Genomic DNA, 18,014 nt, shown 5'->3' on the forward strand with positions numbered 1-18,014 from the left:
AGAGCAGGTGTTGGCACTTGCTGGCCGATCTGCCCTGCCCGGCTCTAGCGGGGGGCAGAGTGCAGAGCCCTGGCTCCAGGCTTAGACACCAGGTGAGGGCAGCACTGCCCGGATCACGCAGCCTTTACAAACCAGAAACTCGTGTTTTTGCCATTCAGGCTGCAGCTCATGAGCCCCAGGGCTGGGGTGGTTGGAGCCACAGGGCTCTAGTGATTAAATATGTCACATTCTTATTTGATGTATGAGTAAGACAAATAGGAAAACTCAAACCTATAATAATTACTGCTGAAATGAAGGGGAAGGAGGCAGTTCAGCAGAGGAGCTGAGGGGTCCGCTTGGACAAGAGCGCAGAGCACACAGGACAGTGTGTGGTAGATCCCACCACAGCCAGTTCACCTTTAGCTCTGCAATTCCCATGCAAAGCCGTGCTGAAGGGAGGGGTGGGGACAGAATTTATTCAGACATCCCACACACAGTAAGGCAAATGCAGTCCTGGGTCACAGTGAGTTGAGGACACGTCAGCCCTAACCACTACTGAGCCACTCTATCCACCCTTCATCCTCCAGCTCCCACCCATCAGTAGTTCTGAACAAAGCCCCTGGTGAGAAGCCCGGGGCAGCTGTGAGGGTCACCCAACGCCGCTGTCACGTTGCAGGTGCGCGCTGGGACGTCGCCTCGGGGTCGATTGCTGACGCGCTGCTGAAGGAGCTGACGCCCACCATGCCGGTCATCTTGCTCAGAGCCATCCCTGTGGACCGCGTGGACACCACCAACGTCTATGAATGTCCCGTCTATAAGACACGGATGCGAGGGCCCACCTACGTCTGGACCTTCAACCTGAAGACAAAAGAAAAAGCCGCCAAGTGGGTCCTGGCTGGTGTGGCTCTGCTCCTAGAGGCCTGAATTTTAATGTCAATGGAAAACAGCAAATGCTTTTACTTGTAAAAGCCTCCAAGTTGTGTAATTCAGAACCGTTTTAGCAAAGTATCAATAAAACCAGTGCTGGCAGCGCTGCCGTGAGGACCCTGCTCTTGCAGCACACGGGGTTCTCAGGGCGGATACTGGTTTTCCACTGGTGGTTTCTGACGCGGCGCTGGTGGGGAGCCAGACCACCGTGGGAAGCCAAACGGAACAGCTGCACACAAGTGGCCGACTCCTTTCCCTCTCCTGGCTCTCTGTCTTCCCACAGCTCTTTGTGTGATGGCTCAGTGCAAACTGAGCAGAAACTCCTCACGCCCCAGGCACAGAGCACGTGTCTGGCTGGAGCAGACAGGAGAAGAAAGGTGCAGGTTTAGCCGAGTTCACCCGTGCTCCACCTCCACAGCCCAGAGAAGGTCCAGCTGAAAACAGGTCGCTCTCTGAGGTACATTATTTCCATTTCTAGGGTACAGAACCTACTCTGCCCTTTCTTTACAACAAATCATTTGTATCAGCAGTAACACACGTTAGGGCCAAGGCCTGTCCCTTTAGCATAAATCAATTCACCAAAATCCCACCCTGTGAAATATTTGAACAATTAGTACTAAAATACAGTTGCCTAAAGCTTCCCTCCCAGCTCATGGTCAGAGAAGCCCAAAGGGCAGGCACGGAGAGCTGCTCGTTTCTTTATAGAGCAGCAGCATTTATTAGCAGTTACCACCGAGCTTCACACTTACCATCAGCCTTTCTTAGGAGCCAGAAATTCTGTTTGTGGCACTATCAGATCAGAACCCCCTGCTCATACCCCACCAGTGACACAGAGCAGCCCCAGCCTGCGCTCTCACATGTTTTTACCTGGCTTCCAACCACTTTCTTTTCAGGATGTTAGGGTTCGAGCCTCCCATTTTCAGTAAGTAACATCCTAAACTCACATGAGCACCAAAAGTCTTCTTCTGTCCCTCCACAACTCATGAAAGACACTTATAACATATCTGAATGTAAAGGAGTCAGGCACACTCCACCAAGGGGGAGGCCACAGTTAGGTGAGTAAAAGGGATATGGGAACACGCAGCATCCTGGGCACACACACCAGTGCCAACTGCATAGGAACAGTCCAAGAGCCATGTCCTGAAGCTCAGAAGGGCTCGAGTCATGGGGCAGTCAAAGAGCCAGGAAACCCAGGCTACCACAAAGCAGAAAAGCAAAACCAACCTCCCTTGTTAACCAACACCTACAGGGGCAAAGCAAAGCTCTGACTGGATACAGGGACAAAACATTTTAGGTATTCCAGCAACGTTTACTATTGGCTGGTCAAGATAAAACAAACACAGTCCTTCTCCACAAAACTTTGAAAGGGACATTTCAGAAATAGGAGTTTTATTTCCATGCATGGAAAATACCCCCGTATGGGTCATGGGAAATAACCCTGTATGGGTTCTCTGTCGGTGACCCTTCCAGAAGTTTTAGTAGATGAAACTTAATCTGGACCTCAGCACAGCCCAATCCATGGCAGTCAGTATCTCAGAGGAAATGAGAGGTGCCTGGTTTTCCCCACATCATCTGTGTGTCCATTGTCTCTTTCTTCCATGTAACAAAGCACTACAGCTATTCACTGCAGTCAGTGCAATATAAATTCCCCATAATGGCAGCAAACTCACCCAAAGCAGCAGCTTTTCTTCTTTCAAAAGAAATTCTTGATCAGAGGTGTCACCAGCTTCACCCACAGCTTCACATAACGATTTGGCTGCTCAAACGTTGACGTTGAGACCACACCTGAGCAGAGGTAAAGCTGTTCTTGCTCCTAAACAGGGAAAGAAACATCATCGCAGTAAATCTCAAGTGTTGAATTATATAACGGTCTTTAAGAGAAGTGAATTCTCATATAGAGCTGGCCAGGGATCCTGCCAAAAGGCTGCATCATTTCTCCTCAAGAATTAGCAATTTAAACTCTACAGAGAGCAAGGGCAGAGGGTTTTGCCTTTTTGTGCCCCACAGTTGCAAGAGTTGAGCTTCAGTTTCAGAAAACTCCTCAATCCCTGGCTGTAATTGCCAGAAGAGGAAACCTCACCCAAACCTCCCGGGACCGGCTTACGCGGCTCTTTCTAGACACAGCTCAGGCGCCGCGTTCTCAGATGAATGTGCAGTCGTGATCTCAGCTAAATTACCAGAAACACTCGGGCCCCCGCAGCATGTACCGGACTGCTGAGGGAGGAAATGAACCACCCTGATGATAACACACGCTCACAGCACGTGAGAGCAGCGCTTTGATCACAGGTGAGCGGGTTTGTTAGCACAGCCAGTCAGGTTTCAGGACCTGCAGGCAAACAAGGAGCAGAACAGGTCCTGGAAGTCTGTTCATCGTCTTTTTTCATTAGTGAAGCTGTCACAAACAGCAGAAAATACTCTGCACTACTTAAATTCAGGGTAGAACAGGTAAGCAGGAACCAAGCACCGGAAAGTAACACCAAAAAGATGAACCAACAACAGAAGGAAGACATTCATGTGCTAATTCACCCTAATTTTAGAGCCTCAAATGCTCCAAGAGCTATAGTCAGCCCTGCTGTGCAGATTCTGCTCCACAGCCACGCAATACAGTGAGGACTGAGCTGGAGGCAAGGCCAGTTCCCTGAATCAAGCTCAGTCCATTCAGAGGAGCATCCAGACACCCAGACCACTCACATTTCTTCCCAAATCTCAGCACGCATTTTTAAAATGGAACTAAATGTTACACAGACAAAGTGATTTCATGGCAGCATCCCAGAAACAGATTAAGTCTTCTAAAAAAGACCACAGAAAGTAAACACCCAGCCCATCTCAGAATCAGCTTCCAGCAATCGGGAATGGTTTAAAGCCCTTTGAATGAGATCACTGCAGCCCTGTGTGAGAAAATTCCTTTGTGTCACATTTCCATTGATTCTCCCCTTCCATTAGAAACAAGCAGAGGCAAGATATGAACTGAAATATTCAAGCAACTCTTCCAGTAATAGAATCGTTTTTGATTAGATACACTCTGACTCATCCCGGGGAAGAGCCCTGATGCAAGAGGGCAATTCCCATTGATCTTGCAGACAACTCTGCCAGGACCTGCCTCACAGAGTGCATTTCTGAGGTCCCCAGGTCGCACAGAGGCACCAAATCGATCTGCTTTGTTGCAGAGCACTACAGGAGAAACAACGTGGGACAGACAGTTCTAGCAGAAGATTCGGAGTCAAGACAGTTAGAGAGCCAGGCAGGATTTGGAGCAGGACCAGAACTGCTGAGCACTCTAAGCTGCCTAATTAAACTAAAAACAGCACAGAAAAACCCTGGGACACTGAACATCAAACCAGTGAAAAATTATTGTGTCAATATTATATAATGTCATATTATTATTCAAGATATGAATTATGTCATAGAACTTCATGAGCAACCCAAACAGCTCAGAAATCCTCTTCTAGTCCAAGCTCAGCCATTCCAAAAGCCTGGCCTCATTACCTCAGAGCACAGCACAGCCTTGGCAATGCCCAAATGTTGGGATTAAGGCCCAGAAGGTGCAGTGTGGTCGGTGAGCAGAAGAGCCAGCAGGCTCTCTGAATGCTCTCTGCACATCCAGCCCCGAGCACTCCCAGTATCCAAGGTCACTGGGGACACACATTCCTTCCTGTTACAGCCTCGCTTCCCAGCACTGGGCACTCACAGCAGGCAGCTCATCAATAGTCACTTCACTGACAGTTCCTCAGGACTCCTCACACTCCAGCAGCTTTTGAGTTATTATAGCTGGATGTTTTTATTGCCACTGCATCATCAGCGTTCCCTGTGTGACCCAGAAGCACAACATCCCCGTTGCCTCCCCAGAATCCACTGCTTACCTGATGGAGCTGCTGCTGCAAGGCTTTATTTTCTGTCACTATCGCAACCTGGGCTTCCAAGTCACGATGAACTGATCGATACCCAAAATTCGGAGAGCCGATCAGGGTCAGGCAGGGCAGGTCACTCCCTGCCAGGTACAGCCAGAGGCCTGTGGTAAAAACAAGAGGAGAGGCAGCGTGGCAGCCTGAGGGGACAGCCAAGGTGGGCTCACACTGTCCCTTCACTCAGAGGGAATTAAACCCATTAAATGTGGATTATAGATTCTGTACAGGACCCCGAGAGCATCAGGCAGCCCAGTAGAGCCCACAGGGCCATGACACTGCATGTTACTCATGGGGTGCCAAGGCAAGGCCCAAACCCTGCCCCTCGGAGTGCCCTGACCAGGGGTGCAGCACCCTCAGAGAACCCCAAGGACACACTGTCCCAAAACAACTCAGGACAAGTCCCTGTCACTGCATTAGAGGCTGTTTTGCACCATGGTAAATCTCAGAAACACTGAAAGAAGACAAACAGCTTTTCAGTGAAGGAACCAGCCTCAGAGCCCCAGGTCTGTCCAGCCTGTCCCAGAGACCAACCACCTTCATGGGACTGTGACATGACCCTGCTCTGACAGGTGAATTCACATGAAATAGAGACTCAGAAGACAAGTGCAAATTATTTCACCACCTCACTTCCTGAGGAGCCACCGAGGATGAGATAAGACTCTTGCCAGGGCACCTGGTCCCTGTAGCCACTCACCATCACAGCTCCCACAGCTCTGCCCGCACAGAGAGCAGTCAGGACACAGCCCAGGATGGATTTTCAAGGCAAAGATGGAAACAACACATTATTCTCAAACACACCACTGCAGCAGGGCAGGAAGGAACAGCCACAGGAGAGCCGGGACTGCTGCCAAGAAGAGGCTGCATGGCCACTCTGTGCACAAATGGAGCCGGGAAGCATTTGCTCTCCTCAGCACAGCCCTGGGTGGGTCCCTGGTAGAGGCTTATCCCCACGGCCAGTCACAAACTGCAACAAAGAACCCTTAGCATAAAAACCGCCTCAGCCTTAAAATAGCAGCAAGTTTCCTAACTCAGCCCCAGAGCAGTTCCAAGAATGCCTTGAGTAAGACGCTGCCGATTCACCGCCAGTTCCTGTAACCTCCTCCCCGCCCCCACAGCACACACTCACAGAGCTGGCACTGCCCTAAGGCCACAGCACCCCCGGCCCCCGCGGGCTCACCCCACCACAGAGGGGCCGGAGAGCCCATTGTGGGCTCCAGGAGCCACAGGGAAGCACTCGTGTGGCACAGAGATTTGGCATGTTCTGTCACCAAACAGGACCCTACCAGGAGCTGTTTGGTGCCTGACCAGCTGCTGGCCGGACCTCTGCCCAGGCAGTAGCCACAAGGAACAGGTTCCTCGCCTTCCCAAGTGTCCTGTGGCGCTGTTTTTATGGCCACCTGGCAGGATCTGCTCAAACAGTGACTCACCTTTCCAGAAATGGGAAGTGCAGCTTCCCAGCACCAGTCAATAGCAGTAACAGGGTTTATCTCTCAGCACAGAGCCACCTGTCCAGCACTCTGCCACCAACACTTGCCTAGAAGAGACCCTGAACCCAAGGGACATACCCATGTCACTCACACCACCATACCTGGGAACACAGCAGAGCACAGGTAGGCTTCAGGGTGTCACAGCAGGACAGCTGCTGGCAGTCCTGCTCACACGTGCACCATGGCTGTGCAGTGCTCTGCTACACCTGCACGGTGCTGTCCCACCTGTGCTGAGCTCTGCTCCACCTGCACTGCACTGCTACACCTGCACAGCACCGAACACACCCAGGACAGTCATCCCTGAGGACAGACATCCCTGGGGACATGCCATTTGATGCTGTGTGTGCAGATATAAATGCTTTAAGGGGAGCAGGAGGGGTCTGCAGCACAGCTACAGCGTTTAAGGTACGGCAGCTGGATCCTGTGGGAGACTAAAGGGTGCCTCAGCCCACAGAGAAAGCACCAATGGGCACTATTGGCTGCTGGGGATCTCATGTCCTCGGCCAGAAGCCAGGTTCCATGTGCTCCATGTACACCTGCTCTTCATATCTCCAAGGTTTCTCCCTTCCTTCTTCCATCCTTGTCCTCTCTGCCACACACATCATGTGACTCCTGCAGAAGGAAACCCAGTGAATAAAGCATGTGCCAAGTGCAGAGCATGCCAGAGAAGGAGCTACACAATGATCCTTCCAGCACTCTGAAGAGGAATGAAAACACAAAGCAAATGTCTCCAACTGTCCCCCTGCCAGGCACTGGAGCCGCTGAACTCCAAGCCCTGCATCCCCCTCCCAGCGAACACCACACAGCAGAGAGAGCCCAAAGCACTACCCCAGGAGGCACTGCTGGCCCAAACAGGACCAATGGCCACACGCACTTTGGTAACTGAGAAAAGCAGCCCATGCTTCCGAGCTCAGTCCACGCCAAATCACATCCCACCAGGAGTCAGCGATGCCCAGCAAACACGGAACCCGCAAACCACAGGTCGCTCAAACAAGTGCTTCCTGGAGGACATGGGACACCCCAGCCGGGCAGGCAGGCACCTCCCTTGGGCTGCCCTGCCTGAGACAAGGGTTTCCTTGTGCTGAGTTCCCAATAGCACTGAGGAGGAGCACGACACCCTGAGATCTGTTTGTGGTTTCAACACAGAGGCAGCCGGTAACACCTGTGGATTTTCAAGTCAAGAGAAGGCTGACTCAGCAGCTTTCCCTCCCCACCACCTCTGAGCCTTCCCCTGAGTATCCATGTGGGAAGCAGGGAGATGGAGGCATTCTCACAACCATTAAGAGCTGCTCTCCAAAAGAGGAACCTCTCCAATGACAGTCAATCACAGCCAAAACGCTCTTATCCCAACTCAAATGCTCCAGTTCACAGCCAAACACTCCAATCAAGCACTGTGTTGAGCCTGTGAGAGCTGGGCACACTGTATCCAGCAGGAATGTGGGGTTTCCTACAGAAGACCCCAAGGACAGCATTAAGTCACTGCATCTGCTAGTCCATGTCCCTTCCTCAGCCCCTTCCCCTCTGGCTGCCCTGACTCTCAGATGCACACTCTGCAGTTCCTCACACACCACATCCCCTGTGTGCCATGCACAGGAGCTGCAACAAATCCCCCAGACTGCTGCCAAGGGAACACGGTGGCCAGGACTGCTGGGGTGGTCCCAGGAGCAGCTCCCCTCCTGCCCCTGTCCCAGATCCTGCTCCAGGGTCCCCAGCAGAGCCTGCACTTCTGACTGCTGAAACCAGACCAAGGGACATGAGAAACTGCACCACAGCCCTGACTGCATCATGAACACATCCAAATGCTTCCTTTTGCATCATGTTTCTCATCCAGGCAGTGCCTCAGTGCCACCAACGGGACAGCTCTTGCATCATCCCTGGGACTGTATCAAACCAGAAATCCAGAGGCAAGGCGTGACTGCACAGTTGTCCCCCCAGCAATCCAAACCCTCCAGGTTTACGCAAGCAAGTTGTTCGGACCTTGGAGGAGTGTTTTGAAGGTTAAGCCCAGACTGGCACCCAGCCAGCCCCTCACTTCTTGCGCAATCCAAACACGCAGCTCTCACACACCTCTGAAAAAGTCCCCTTGGGACAAGGACATCTTACCTTTGGCATGGAACGTCCACCCGGCACGGGAGTACTCCTGCAGCTGCACCCTCTCCTGCTGCTGCAGGTAGCAGACCTCGCTGTAAAACTGGTGTTCAATGTAAACATAGGCAGCAGGGATGGCACCTGCCACCCCCTTGGCACCAAAAAACCCATTGACCTCTGGCGAGGCCAGGAGGATCCGGTACTCAGCCCTCGTGCCCAGGATGAGGTCCATGTAGGCCTGAGTCAGGTTGAAGTAGCCAGTGGTGAGGTATATCCTGGCATCCCGCTCAGCCTCGGTCAGCAGTGTCTCTGTGACCATCTCATCTATTTGAATACCAAAAGGTTTCATTTGGATCAAGGGATAGATCCAGGTGTCAGGTTCTGGTTTCAGACCCCCAGATGCTTGAGAGCCTTGCTGGGATAACAGAGAGCTGCCTGGATGGCTGCTGTGGAAAGTCTTTGCATGAAGGAGCTCTTGCCGTGTCCGGGCAGAGTTGATGACCTCCATGACCCTCCGGTTGGCAATCTCGCAGTAAGCCACCTTGTCTCCTGCAGGAAAACCCCGAGAGATGGTGTCTGAGACCGACAGGCACAGAGCTATGTGTCACCTATTACATACCAGGAAAAATACTGACAGGACACCTATACGGGAACAAACAGGAGCCAAAACAGAGCGGACACGACTTTCTGCCCTGAGGCCCAAACCAGCTGTTTCAAGGTTGGCAGAGCTACGCCACAGAAGAGAAATATTCAGCAACTGGCAGCAGCCTGAAAAATCCTCTGAGGAAGGAAAGGATCAGGACAAGGCTAAACTGGCAACAAAGAATGAGCTGGAACACACAAAGAAACCCCCACCCCCAGACTAAGCTTACATCACCCAGCAGTGCAAGGCCAGGACAAAACCTGATGACGCAATCAGCCTGGCACATCGCTGCTCTTCTCTGCCCGCTTCTACGCTTGTTCCCGGTCTTCCTGATCCAATTCCCATTTGATTCCAGGAACAAAGTCTACTACAAAACATTAACTGCCAACAATAGCACCACATTCATGAACTGCTCAGAACACATACACCCAGAACACCCGAAACTGCAGCCGCTAATATCAGAAAAACCTCTCGGGGAATTGAAGTTCTTGTTTAAGGCCAAAAGCAGCACATTTATGAGGAAGCACTGAGACAGTTGCAGAGTTACTTCCAGCCTCTGCATGCCCTGCCAGATTAGCCTGTGATAGCCACTGTGCTGGGAAAACTCTGACAGACCCAGTCTTGAAACTTGAGCAATTTTGATTTTAATACTGGATGGCACAAAACAGGAAACCCCACAATTTGAACAACGGTCGGGTACCCAGAAATTCCCAAGCGGATGGAGTTCAAGGCATCCTTAAACCCCAGCTGTCACTTCCTTCCTCTGGATACCATCACTCAACCAGGTGAGACAGCTCTCTCCTACCTTGGTATGGGTGTACCATTCCCTCCATCATCTGGACTGTATCATCCCTCTGCAACTGCAGGGACACATCTCCAATTGCATCCACAAGCTCTGTGAAGAAGTCTGCAATCTCTGGAGAGTCCTGCAGCAGGACATAGCGGTCCTGCCGATTGGTGAAGTACAGATCACTCAGGTTTGCGCTGAAGAGAAAGGGAAGAGCTGAGTTCAGAGTATGGGCACAGGATCCTCAACCCTCCAGCCCAGGCTACAAGAGATCTTTCTTTTTTCCCTTTAAGAAAGACTCTCTTTCATCTGAGAATCTCATACAGAAGAGCTGCAGTTGCTCTCCCATCTCAGAAAAGCAGTAATAGGATCACGGTGGAAAGTCCAGATGTTCAGACAACTCTGGCAGCACAGACACCCTGCCCAAATCCCAGCAAAAGGAACCATGCCAGGGCCGGAGGCAGCAGGACTCACCCGCTCAGGATCACATTGTCATCAAAGAGATACACCTTGATGTGCTGCAGCCCAATGGTCTCATTGAAACGCTCTGGAATCAGGAGCCGGAGAAGTCCACGCAAGTTTGGGGTGTGGAAGAGGGACACACGGACTTTCTCGGGAAATCGCTGCAGCAACGGGATCAGCATTGTCCGAGAATTCTTCCTGCCTGGGAGAGAAGGGGAGTTTCACACAAGGATCACACAGATGGGACACATCATGGCACAGCTCCATGTTGCAGTTACAGGGTGAGCACCCATCCCATTCCATCCTATCTGCTGGCATCCTATCACTGGTTTTCCCTTTTTTTGTTTTTTTTTAACAAATCACTTTCATTTGCACTATGTCAATATTGAAAGCAACATCCAGAACTGTAAGTTCACGGATGAATGGGCCTTAGAATCAGTCACAGAGCACCTCTGACACCTTTCAAGCTTCTTAATCAAGCCTCACCAGCCCTGGTAACTCATCTGCAAGTCACTGCAGAGGTTCCTGATTCGGTGTGCTGCTTCCAACAATTCCAACAATTCCCACTCTCCTTTCAAAATGAAAATGTTAGTGAGCATGAGGTATTAAGGGCAAATGCACTGAAAGTGAACCAAGCAAGAACGCATAAGTTGCCCAGAGCAGTTTGGCCCTTCTTGCTCCTACCACCTATTTTTGGAGAAAAGCGGCTCAGCTTGAAGATTTTCTGGGAACGTCCAGCTCTGGAATGCAAAAGGCAAATACTGAAAGGTGCATGATTTAAACAAGTATGTCCAATTGGCCAAGACAGCCTCTATGAAAAAAACAGTTCCTCCAGCCTAACAGTAAAATCAGGCTCTGACAAAAGCAAAGCACAATTCCTACCCCGGGAGCCCCTGGTGTAGTCCAGGAGAATGGAAACTCTGAGGTCAGGCGAGCCTTTTGCTTGCAGGGATTTCTCCAGCGTTTCTTCTAAGCAATCCACCTGCAGAGAGAGTTCTCTCCTCATTACAAAAGCAAATAAAGCTTTGCAAGAGAAGTGCTCAGCAGCAGGAGACTGTGGCCAGGACAGCTCCCACGCCCTGGTGTGAGTCCTTCCTTCTTGTGCCAAACACAGCCGGTTCAGCCTTTGCCTCTGCCAGCCTGGCAGCTTCAGCAGCCTAAAGCCACAGATCAAAGGGCCTCAGTTTTACATGCCCACATTTTTCAGGCCTCCCAACAGCAATTAATATTAGCAGAAAAAATCCCAACATCATTCCCAAATCACAGATTTGCATCACCAAAGACAAACCTTGGTAGGAGTTCACTGAAGAGGCCATTTTATTCTTTAACTACAAGGCTGTTTGTCACATGCACATTCAAATCCTGTGTGCAAGCCCAGGCAAAGCTGGGCACAAATTCTGTGTAGGCTCCGTCCACCTTTACCCTGCCAGAGAATTTGCATCCTAACACCAGAACCTGACCAAGGCCAGGCTTCTCCCTAAAGCCCTTGGCAATAATGATTTGTTTCCAGAGGGAAGAATGGAAAAGGCAAAGCTGACCTCAGTCTCAAATGCAAAAAGACAATCCTGAATCTGTGTTCTGCACCTGGAGCACCAAACACAACACTCTACACCTATAGCTTGAATCATGTTCAAAAAAATGCCAGGGAAAAACAGATTCCTATGACGCAGGTTCTGCAAAGCCCCCTGAGCACTACGAACACCAGGCCGGTCCCCTCTGACAGGCCCAGGCTCACTATCCCCTGAGGAAGTGCAGCAGTTCCCTGGCTCTGTACCAGGTCTAAACCAGAAATGCCTAGTGCCTCCCTTCCACATCCCTCCCCTGCACTCCCTTCCTGCCCTTCCCAAACCCCTCCACACTCACCAGCTCCTGCTCAAGGAGCCCTGTTCCCAGGTACAGTGAGGCCATCACCACCCGCTGCTTGGCTGCTTTGATCTGCACCTGGGAGTAGAAGAAAACAAGTTCAGTCTCCCGCTGGGTCCCAAGGAGCCATCGGCCCAGCAGTGCTCCAGGAGGATCCCTTCAGCCGCATCTCCACACTGGCTCTCCAGCCTCGAGGGAGGAAAGGGTGACACAGGGATAGGGATGACACAGGGGGCTCTGCAGAGCCATAGCAGCACCACTGCTGCATCCGAAATTCAAGGAAGAAATCAGTGCTTTCTGGGAAACTGAGGAACTCATTCCCTGCAGCTAAAACTATTCCATAAAAGAGCAGTTACCAGGCAGCAGCTGCAACACTGGGACTGTATCAAAACCATTCCCATAACTTGGAGCCCATGCCTTACCTTCAGGAGTTCATAGAATTCTGCAGGGGATGAAAGCACCTTGACGTGTGAGCTGGAGATCCCAAACTCTGGGACCAGATTCCCAATCCACTGGAACCTGTGTGCTCCTTCTGGACAGAGCGAACACGGTGGGGCTGTGATCACTGGAACAGGAGGGGTGAGCAGTGGGGCTAGAAGAAGCCATGATGATCTGTGGAAATAAAGATGGAGAAATTCTTTATGGTGGAGGCTTTGCTTCCCACAAAGCCTCCAAGGAGGTAAAGAAAGAGCCGCAGTCAGGGCCAATACATGGTAGGGATCCACAGTGGCAAGAATGCCTTTCCCTTTCCATAATCCCAGCAGGATCACCAAAGCCAAATGTGGAAACAGAAACACAGGCAAAAGATGGCAGAACAAATCTGAACATCACCAACTCTTTCCCCAAGCTGGCAGGGAGATGAGGAGAAACAACTCCTTCTTCAGGACAACACGGGAGAGGAAGGAGGCCGGGAGCTGCAGAAACTGAGGGTGTGGGGGCTCAGGTGTCTGGCGGTGCAGCAGTGGTACCACCTGTGCCTGTCATCAGCCACTTCTGAATCACCTCCATTACACATGCATCAGCTTGGCCATGGCCAACACTCCCCTCATGTCCAGCTTCATTCCCAGCTGGGCTGAAGTTGTTCCTGTTTTAGGTAAAGACGTTTAAAGATCACACTGCTCTAAAGAATAAAATGCCTCAATCCCTCAATTTTATCCAAAAATAGATCTGCAGCACACAAGATGCCTCAGTGCAAGCCCCAGCAAAGGCAGGGCAGTCACACCTCAAGAATGACCCACTAAAGGAGCAAGTGCATCACAGCAGTAACACACCAAGAACCACCACAGGGATCCATCCCTCTTCATCAATGCTGCCAGCATTCTGCACAGGTACAGAAGAGGATCATGACTTCCCTTGCAAACCTCACAAAACTGTGAGGGAAACAGCAGGAAGCTCATTCTTCAAAAAGACACTTCAGAACAAATTTAATTCTCTTGAAATCACTTCAGGAAAAAAACAGCTTGCTGCCAGCGTCACGCTGGAGGTGACAGGAAGCAAGTGGCAACTTGTCTCCAGAGGTTTCGCGCATGCAAATTCATCCAGTCATACAATAACCCCCAGCAGGACTCTGTCCACATGACAAAACCACATTTCAACACAATTAGCAGCAGCAGCTCCCATGAGATCCAGGAATCCATGAGCAAGGGACTGAACTGCATCCCCAGACCCAACAGGAACCGTTCCAGTCTGCAAACCCTGCTCGTGGGAGTCGGGCTTCTGGGGACAGAACTGGAGTGGCCGGTCTCACCCAAGGAACAGCAGGCAGCCACCATCCTGTGGCCCATCCTGATGATTCCATTGCCACCACACACCACAAAGAAACTTGATTACAACCTTTACCAGAACTTGTTACATGGAACTTTTGGGTTTTACCACAGTCCAGAGCCCAAATGACCACAGATTCCAGGAAGATGATTTCACTCATCTGGTTCATGATACAACCCTGGATCTTCACAAGATTTCCAAATACCCTTACAAGGAAACTAGTTTGCAGTGGTGTTTCCTGGAAAATCCACAAGTTTGTCACTGACTATTCATCGCCACCAAAATCTGAGTCAATCTGTGCAGGAATTCCTGGGATGGGGGGTTTCAACAGATCATGTGGACTGGGCTTGGCCTGCACACCCAGATGTGACACAGATCACCAGCACAAGCTGTAAAAAACAATGCAAATATCCCCTAAAAGGTGCCAAAAATATCGAAGCAGAACAGAAACACAAGAAATACCATTTTTCAGACACATTCTCTTCAGTCTCTACAGAACCTGAGTAGGACCTCTGACCATGTCACGTCTCACAGGCCACAAACAGGGAGCAGATTCCCACTGCTCCATCATCACAAGGCAGCACAGCACACAGAACTACAGGGATTCACACTAGATCCAGAAATACAGGTTTTTAAAATGCACCAAATGCTTGGCCCACAGAGCAGTGGCACAGTCAGGCTCTAACCTGGTCCCGTGGGTCACAAACAACATCCTCTGGAATTATTCCCAGTGAGGAAGCAGTGGCAAATTTTATGTATTTTACAATAAAAATCAACAGAGATGATATTGTCCTCAGTATGCCACTGGCCAATCCAATTACACTTCCAGAAGCCAGACCAGCAACCAAGCAGACACTTTCCAGAAACACGATTCCCAGAAGCCACCTTCTGGCAAGGACTATTGGAATTGCGAGTCCGACTGCACCTGCCTCCCTGTCCGTGGCCCTGCACCTGCCTGCCGTGGCCTGGGGCAGCTCTGGGGCAGCTCTGGGGCAGCTCTGGGGGCAGCTCTGGGGGCAGCTCTGGGGGCAGCTCTGGGGGCAGCAGGCAGCACTGGGCTGTGCTTGGAGTATTTGGGCTCTAGTTGGAGCGTTTGGAGGAACATCAACCTGCAGCACCAGCACTACTTTTGTGCTTCTGAAGGTTTGAGCCTTCAGATTAATTCTTTGCAGTTCAATTGATCCCCACTAATTCCATCCTCCAGATTTTTTTGTGCCTACAGAATTTACAGTGTGTCTACACTGTTCGATCTTTTAACCCAATACTGAAATTTACACCTTATTCAGCATTGAGCCTACTCTCTGTTAGAATTATCAGATAAATCTGTATTTTGCTCCAGCCACAGAACCACTGGCACAGCAACCAGCTCCCAAAGCAGCAGCTTCTACCCGCTGGTGACTGACATCAGCTCAGTACCCAAGTACCACCAATCCCTCCAACCACGCACACACATAACATTATGAAGAAATCATCAAAATTCCACACTGTGATAAACCAGGTTTCAGAGGAACAAAAAATGGGGCAGGGGGAGCCCTTCCCATCCCTACTCCACATCACTGAGGAAACTGAAAAGAGAAAACGGAACCAAAAGGAACCACCTCACATCACTTCTGCATAAAAAGCTGACCCTAAAAAGAAATGAGGGATTTTCTGGTGTGTGTTCTATTTTTAAAGACGTGGCTTTGGTACAGACACCCACAACGGAGCTGAAACTCTTATTCACTGTCAAACCTCATCTGCAGAGCCAGAGGTGAAGTGAAACTGTGGGACACGACGTTGTCCTTTCACCCACGCACACGGGGGGATCTACACTGCTGCTCTTTGAACTCAGTGGTCGCTTTCCAGGGCTCAGTCTCATTTGTCTGCACTAAAAATACTGATGAGACCAAGAGAGAGGTGTGGAAAGAATTTCCTTGGCTTAACCAAGAACACAGAGCATACTGATGATCCATCTCCTCCACCACCGTGGTGACACCGCCGGGCAGAGTGTCCCCTGCCCCTCGCCCCTCTCCGCCTGGCACAGCCCCGGCACAACCGGGACCGACAGCTCTTCTCGGCCCCTTTCCGCGTCTCGCCCTACCCGACCCCCTCGGCCCGCGCGGGTAGTGCTGCACCTGTGACAGCCGAGGGGAGCCTGGCCCTGGCCAGCGCCCGAGCGACAAGAACACAGGGAATGACGGGGAAATGAAGCTCAGCTGTTGCCCTAAGGGCGATCGGACAGTGGGGCGGGCTAAAGCGGGCTGCGGAGCAGAGCCGGACCCGACTCCGGGCAGGTGGAGCCAGGCCGCCCCTTTCCCCATCCGTAGCGTTTCCAAGGGGCTCGGCCGGACCAGAAAGGGGAAGCGGCGAGCGGGGGAGCCCCGGTAACGCGACACCTCCCGGCTCTGGGGGCAGCCGGCGGGGCCCGGCCGGTCCTTACCTGCGGGCGCGGCGGTCGCGGCCGCGGGAGAGGCGGTCAGAGAGGCGGCCGAGCAGCGCGGCCAGGCCGAGGCGGCCGCGGGGCAGCCAGGCCGGGGGCAGCCAGGCCGAGAGCCGCCGCCACAGCGCCGCGCCGCCCGCCGCCATCACCCGCGCCTTCCGCTTCCGCGCTGCCATGGCGACACCGCCTTCCGCTTCCGCCGCCGCGGCCTCGCCGCGCCCGCCCCGCCCGAGCCCGGCCCGCGGCTGCCGGGGGGCCCCGGCCCAGGCACGGGTCCAGGAGGGTCCGGGGGCGCTCGGAAAGGGCTCGGTGTCCGGCTGGGCCGGGACGAGGCTCCCCTGGTCCCCGCATACGTGGGACGGGCTCACGCACGGCCCGAACCGTGTCACCCCCAGGTCTCCCTTCTCCTCCCCCCGGGGCGAGCTCCGGCCCGGCCGAGAGGCTCCGAAAGGACGGACACGACTCCTGCCCGCGGCGGAACCGGCGCTCGCCGCCCCTCGGGACGGTGGCGGAGGGGAGCGCCCACACCCCCCCTACCCCCACCCCACGTCGGATTCGTGTCCCCCCACAGCGGGCAGGGCGAGGCGGAGCCCGGAGGCCGCAGGTCCCCCCGCCCGCTCCCGCCCTGGGGCCCCGGAGCCGCCCCGTCCCGCCCCCGGTGTCCCCTGCCCGCCCCGGCAGCGCTCCGGGGCTCGTTTGCATTTCAGAGCAGCCCGTTCGCCGCAGCCGCTTCCCAGAACTGCCGCGCTGGGTTGGTCCCTGCCGGGCAGCGGCGGCTCCTCCGGGGAAAATTAAACTGTTTAAAATAAACCCACGGACCGAGCCCGGGCTGTGTGCGAGGTCGTAACCAATGCCAAATGCAGAGAAACCGTGTGGGGAGGGGTACCCCGGCACCGCTCCACCCGCCGGGCACCGTCCCTACCGGGGGCAGGGAGGAGGGGCGAGGGACCCCCTCGGACAGAAGCCCGGGGGGGCAGCCAGGGCGGGGGGGCCTCGGTCCCGCCGGGCTCCACACCAGCCTACGTGGCCCCGCCGACGGGCACCGACCCCACGGATCGTCGCGGGGCTCCCGAAGCCGCCGCGGCCGCACGGAGCGGGGTTCGAGCGCGATGGCCGAGCCGCCGCGGAGCCGGGAGCCCCCGCACAGCCCGGGATTCCCCGTTGCTGCCCCGCGGGTCCCCCCCCGCTGGCGGCAGCCCGGCACGTTGGCCTGAAAATGAGGGCTGGCGACGTGGGGATGTGGAACCCGCTGCCTCACAGCACGGCGGCAGCTCCCGTTTCGGTGTAGCCCCCCGGTGTGACCCGCCCCCTCCCCTGTATCCCCATCCCCCGTCAGCAGAGCCCACATCTCTCGCCGGGGCCGGGGTCCGGGCCCCCAGCAGAGGCGGGGGGCAGCGGGGGCCCCCGGGGGGGCCGGGCCGGGGCTCTCCCTTTCTCCGCAGAGCGGGGCGCGGGGGGGGCGGGGGCGGCCGCCCTGCCCGGAATGGGCTGGCGGGGCCGGGGCTGGGGCCAGCGAGGCCGGGCCGGGGGCTGGCGGAGCAGGGGCTGGCGGGGTGCCGGGGGGCCGGGCCGGGCCGGGCGGGGCGCGGGCGGCGCCGCCGCGTTACAAGAAGCCGCGCAGTTCCAGGAACCCGAGGGCGGGCGCTGCGCCCGCTATAAGAGGCCGCCCCGGGCCGCCCCAGCAGCTCCG

General features: G+C 53.8%; 2 protein-coding genes across 2 annotated transcripts in view; one reads left to right on the top strand and one right to left on the bottom strand.

The window, feature by feature from the left end:
- Positions 1–2,384, top strand: part of DNAH17 (dynein axonemal heavy chain 17) — a 35,129-nt gene extending 32,745 nt beyond the window's left edge. Inside the window, exon 81 of the mRNA XM_017837678.1 lies at positions 656–2,384. Coding sequence (XP_017693167.1) covers positions 656–903 — 248 coding nt within the window. The 3' untranslated portion in view covers positions 904–2,384. The remainder of the gene's footprint in view (positions 1–655) is intronic.
- On the bottom strand, positions 214–16,472 carry PGS1 (phosphatidylglycerophosphate synthase 1). The gene is made up of 10 exons (XM_017837679.1): positions 16,325–16,472; positions 12,564–12,753; positions 12,142–12,219; positions 11,161–11,260; positions 10,291–10,480; positions 9,835–10,013; positions 8,402–8,935; positions 4,767–4,915; positions 2,577–2,719; positions 214–837 (listed from the first exon to the last, which is right to left on the bottom strand). Exons 1-9 carry the CDS (start codon positions 16,468–16,470, stop codon positions 2,600–2,602), a joined length of 1,686 nt encoding a protein of 561 aa, XP_017693168.1. The 5' UTR covers positions 16,471–16,472; the 3' UTR covers positions 214–837; positions 2,577–2,599.
- Positions 16,473–18,014: the final 1,542 nt, after the last annotated feature.

This window comes from Lepidothrix coronata, unplaced genomic scaffold (genome assembly GCF_001604755.1).
Source record: "Lepidothrix coronata isolate B3197 unplaced genomic scaffold, Lepidothrix_coronata-1.0 Scaffold308, whole genome shotgun sequence".
Taxonomy (NCBI): Eukaryota; Metazoa; Chordata; class Aves; order Passeriformes; family Pipridae; genus Lepidothrix; species Lepidothrix coronata.

Excerpts from the sequence above, each read along its gene's own strand:
- PGS1 (XM_017837679.1), bottom strand. The coding sequence starts at position 16,470 with ATGGCGGCGGGCGGCGCGGCGCTGTGGCGGCGGCTCTCGGCCTGGCTG. Across the intron at positions 12,220-12,563 it reads AATTCTATGAACTCCTGAAG|GTGCAGATCAAAGCAGCCAA; the intron begins GTAAGGCATGGG and ends TTCTACTCCCAG. Across the intron at positions 10,481-11,160 it reads CTACACCAGGGGCTCCCGGG|GCAGGAAGAATTCTCGGACA; the intron begins GTAGGAATTGTG and ends CTTCTCTCCCAG.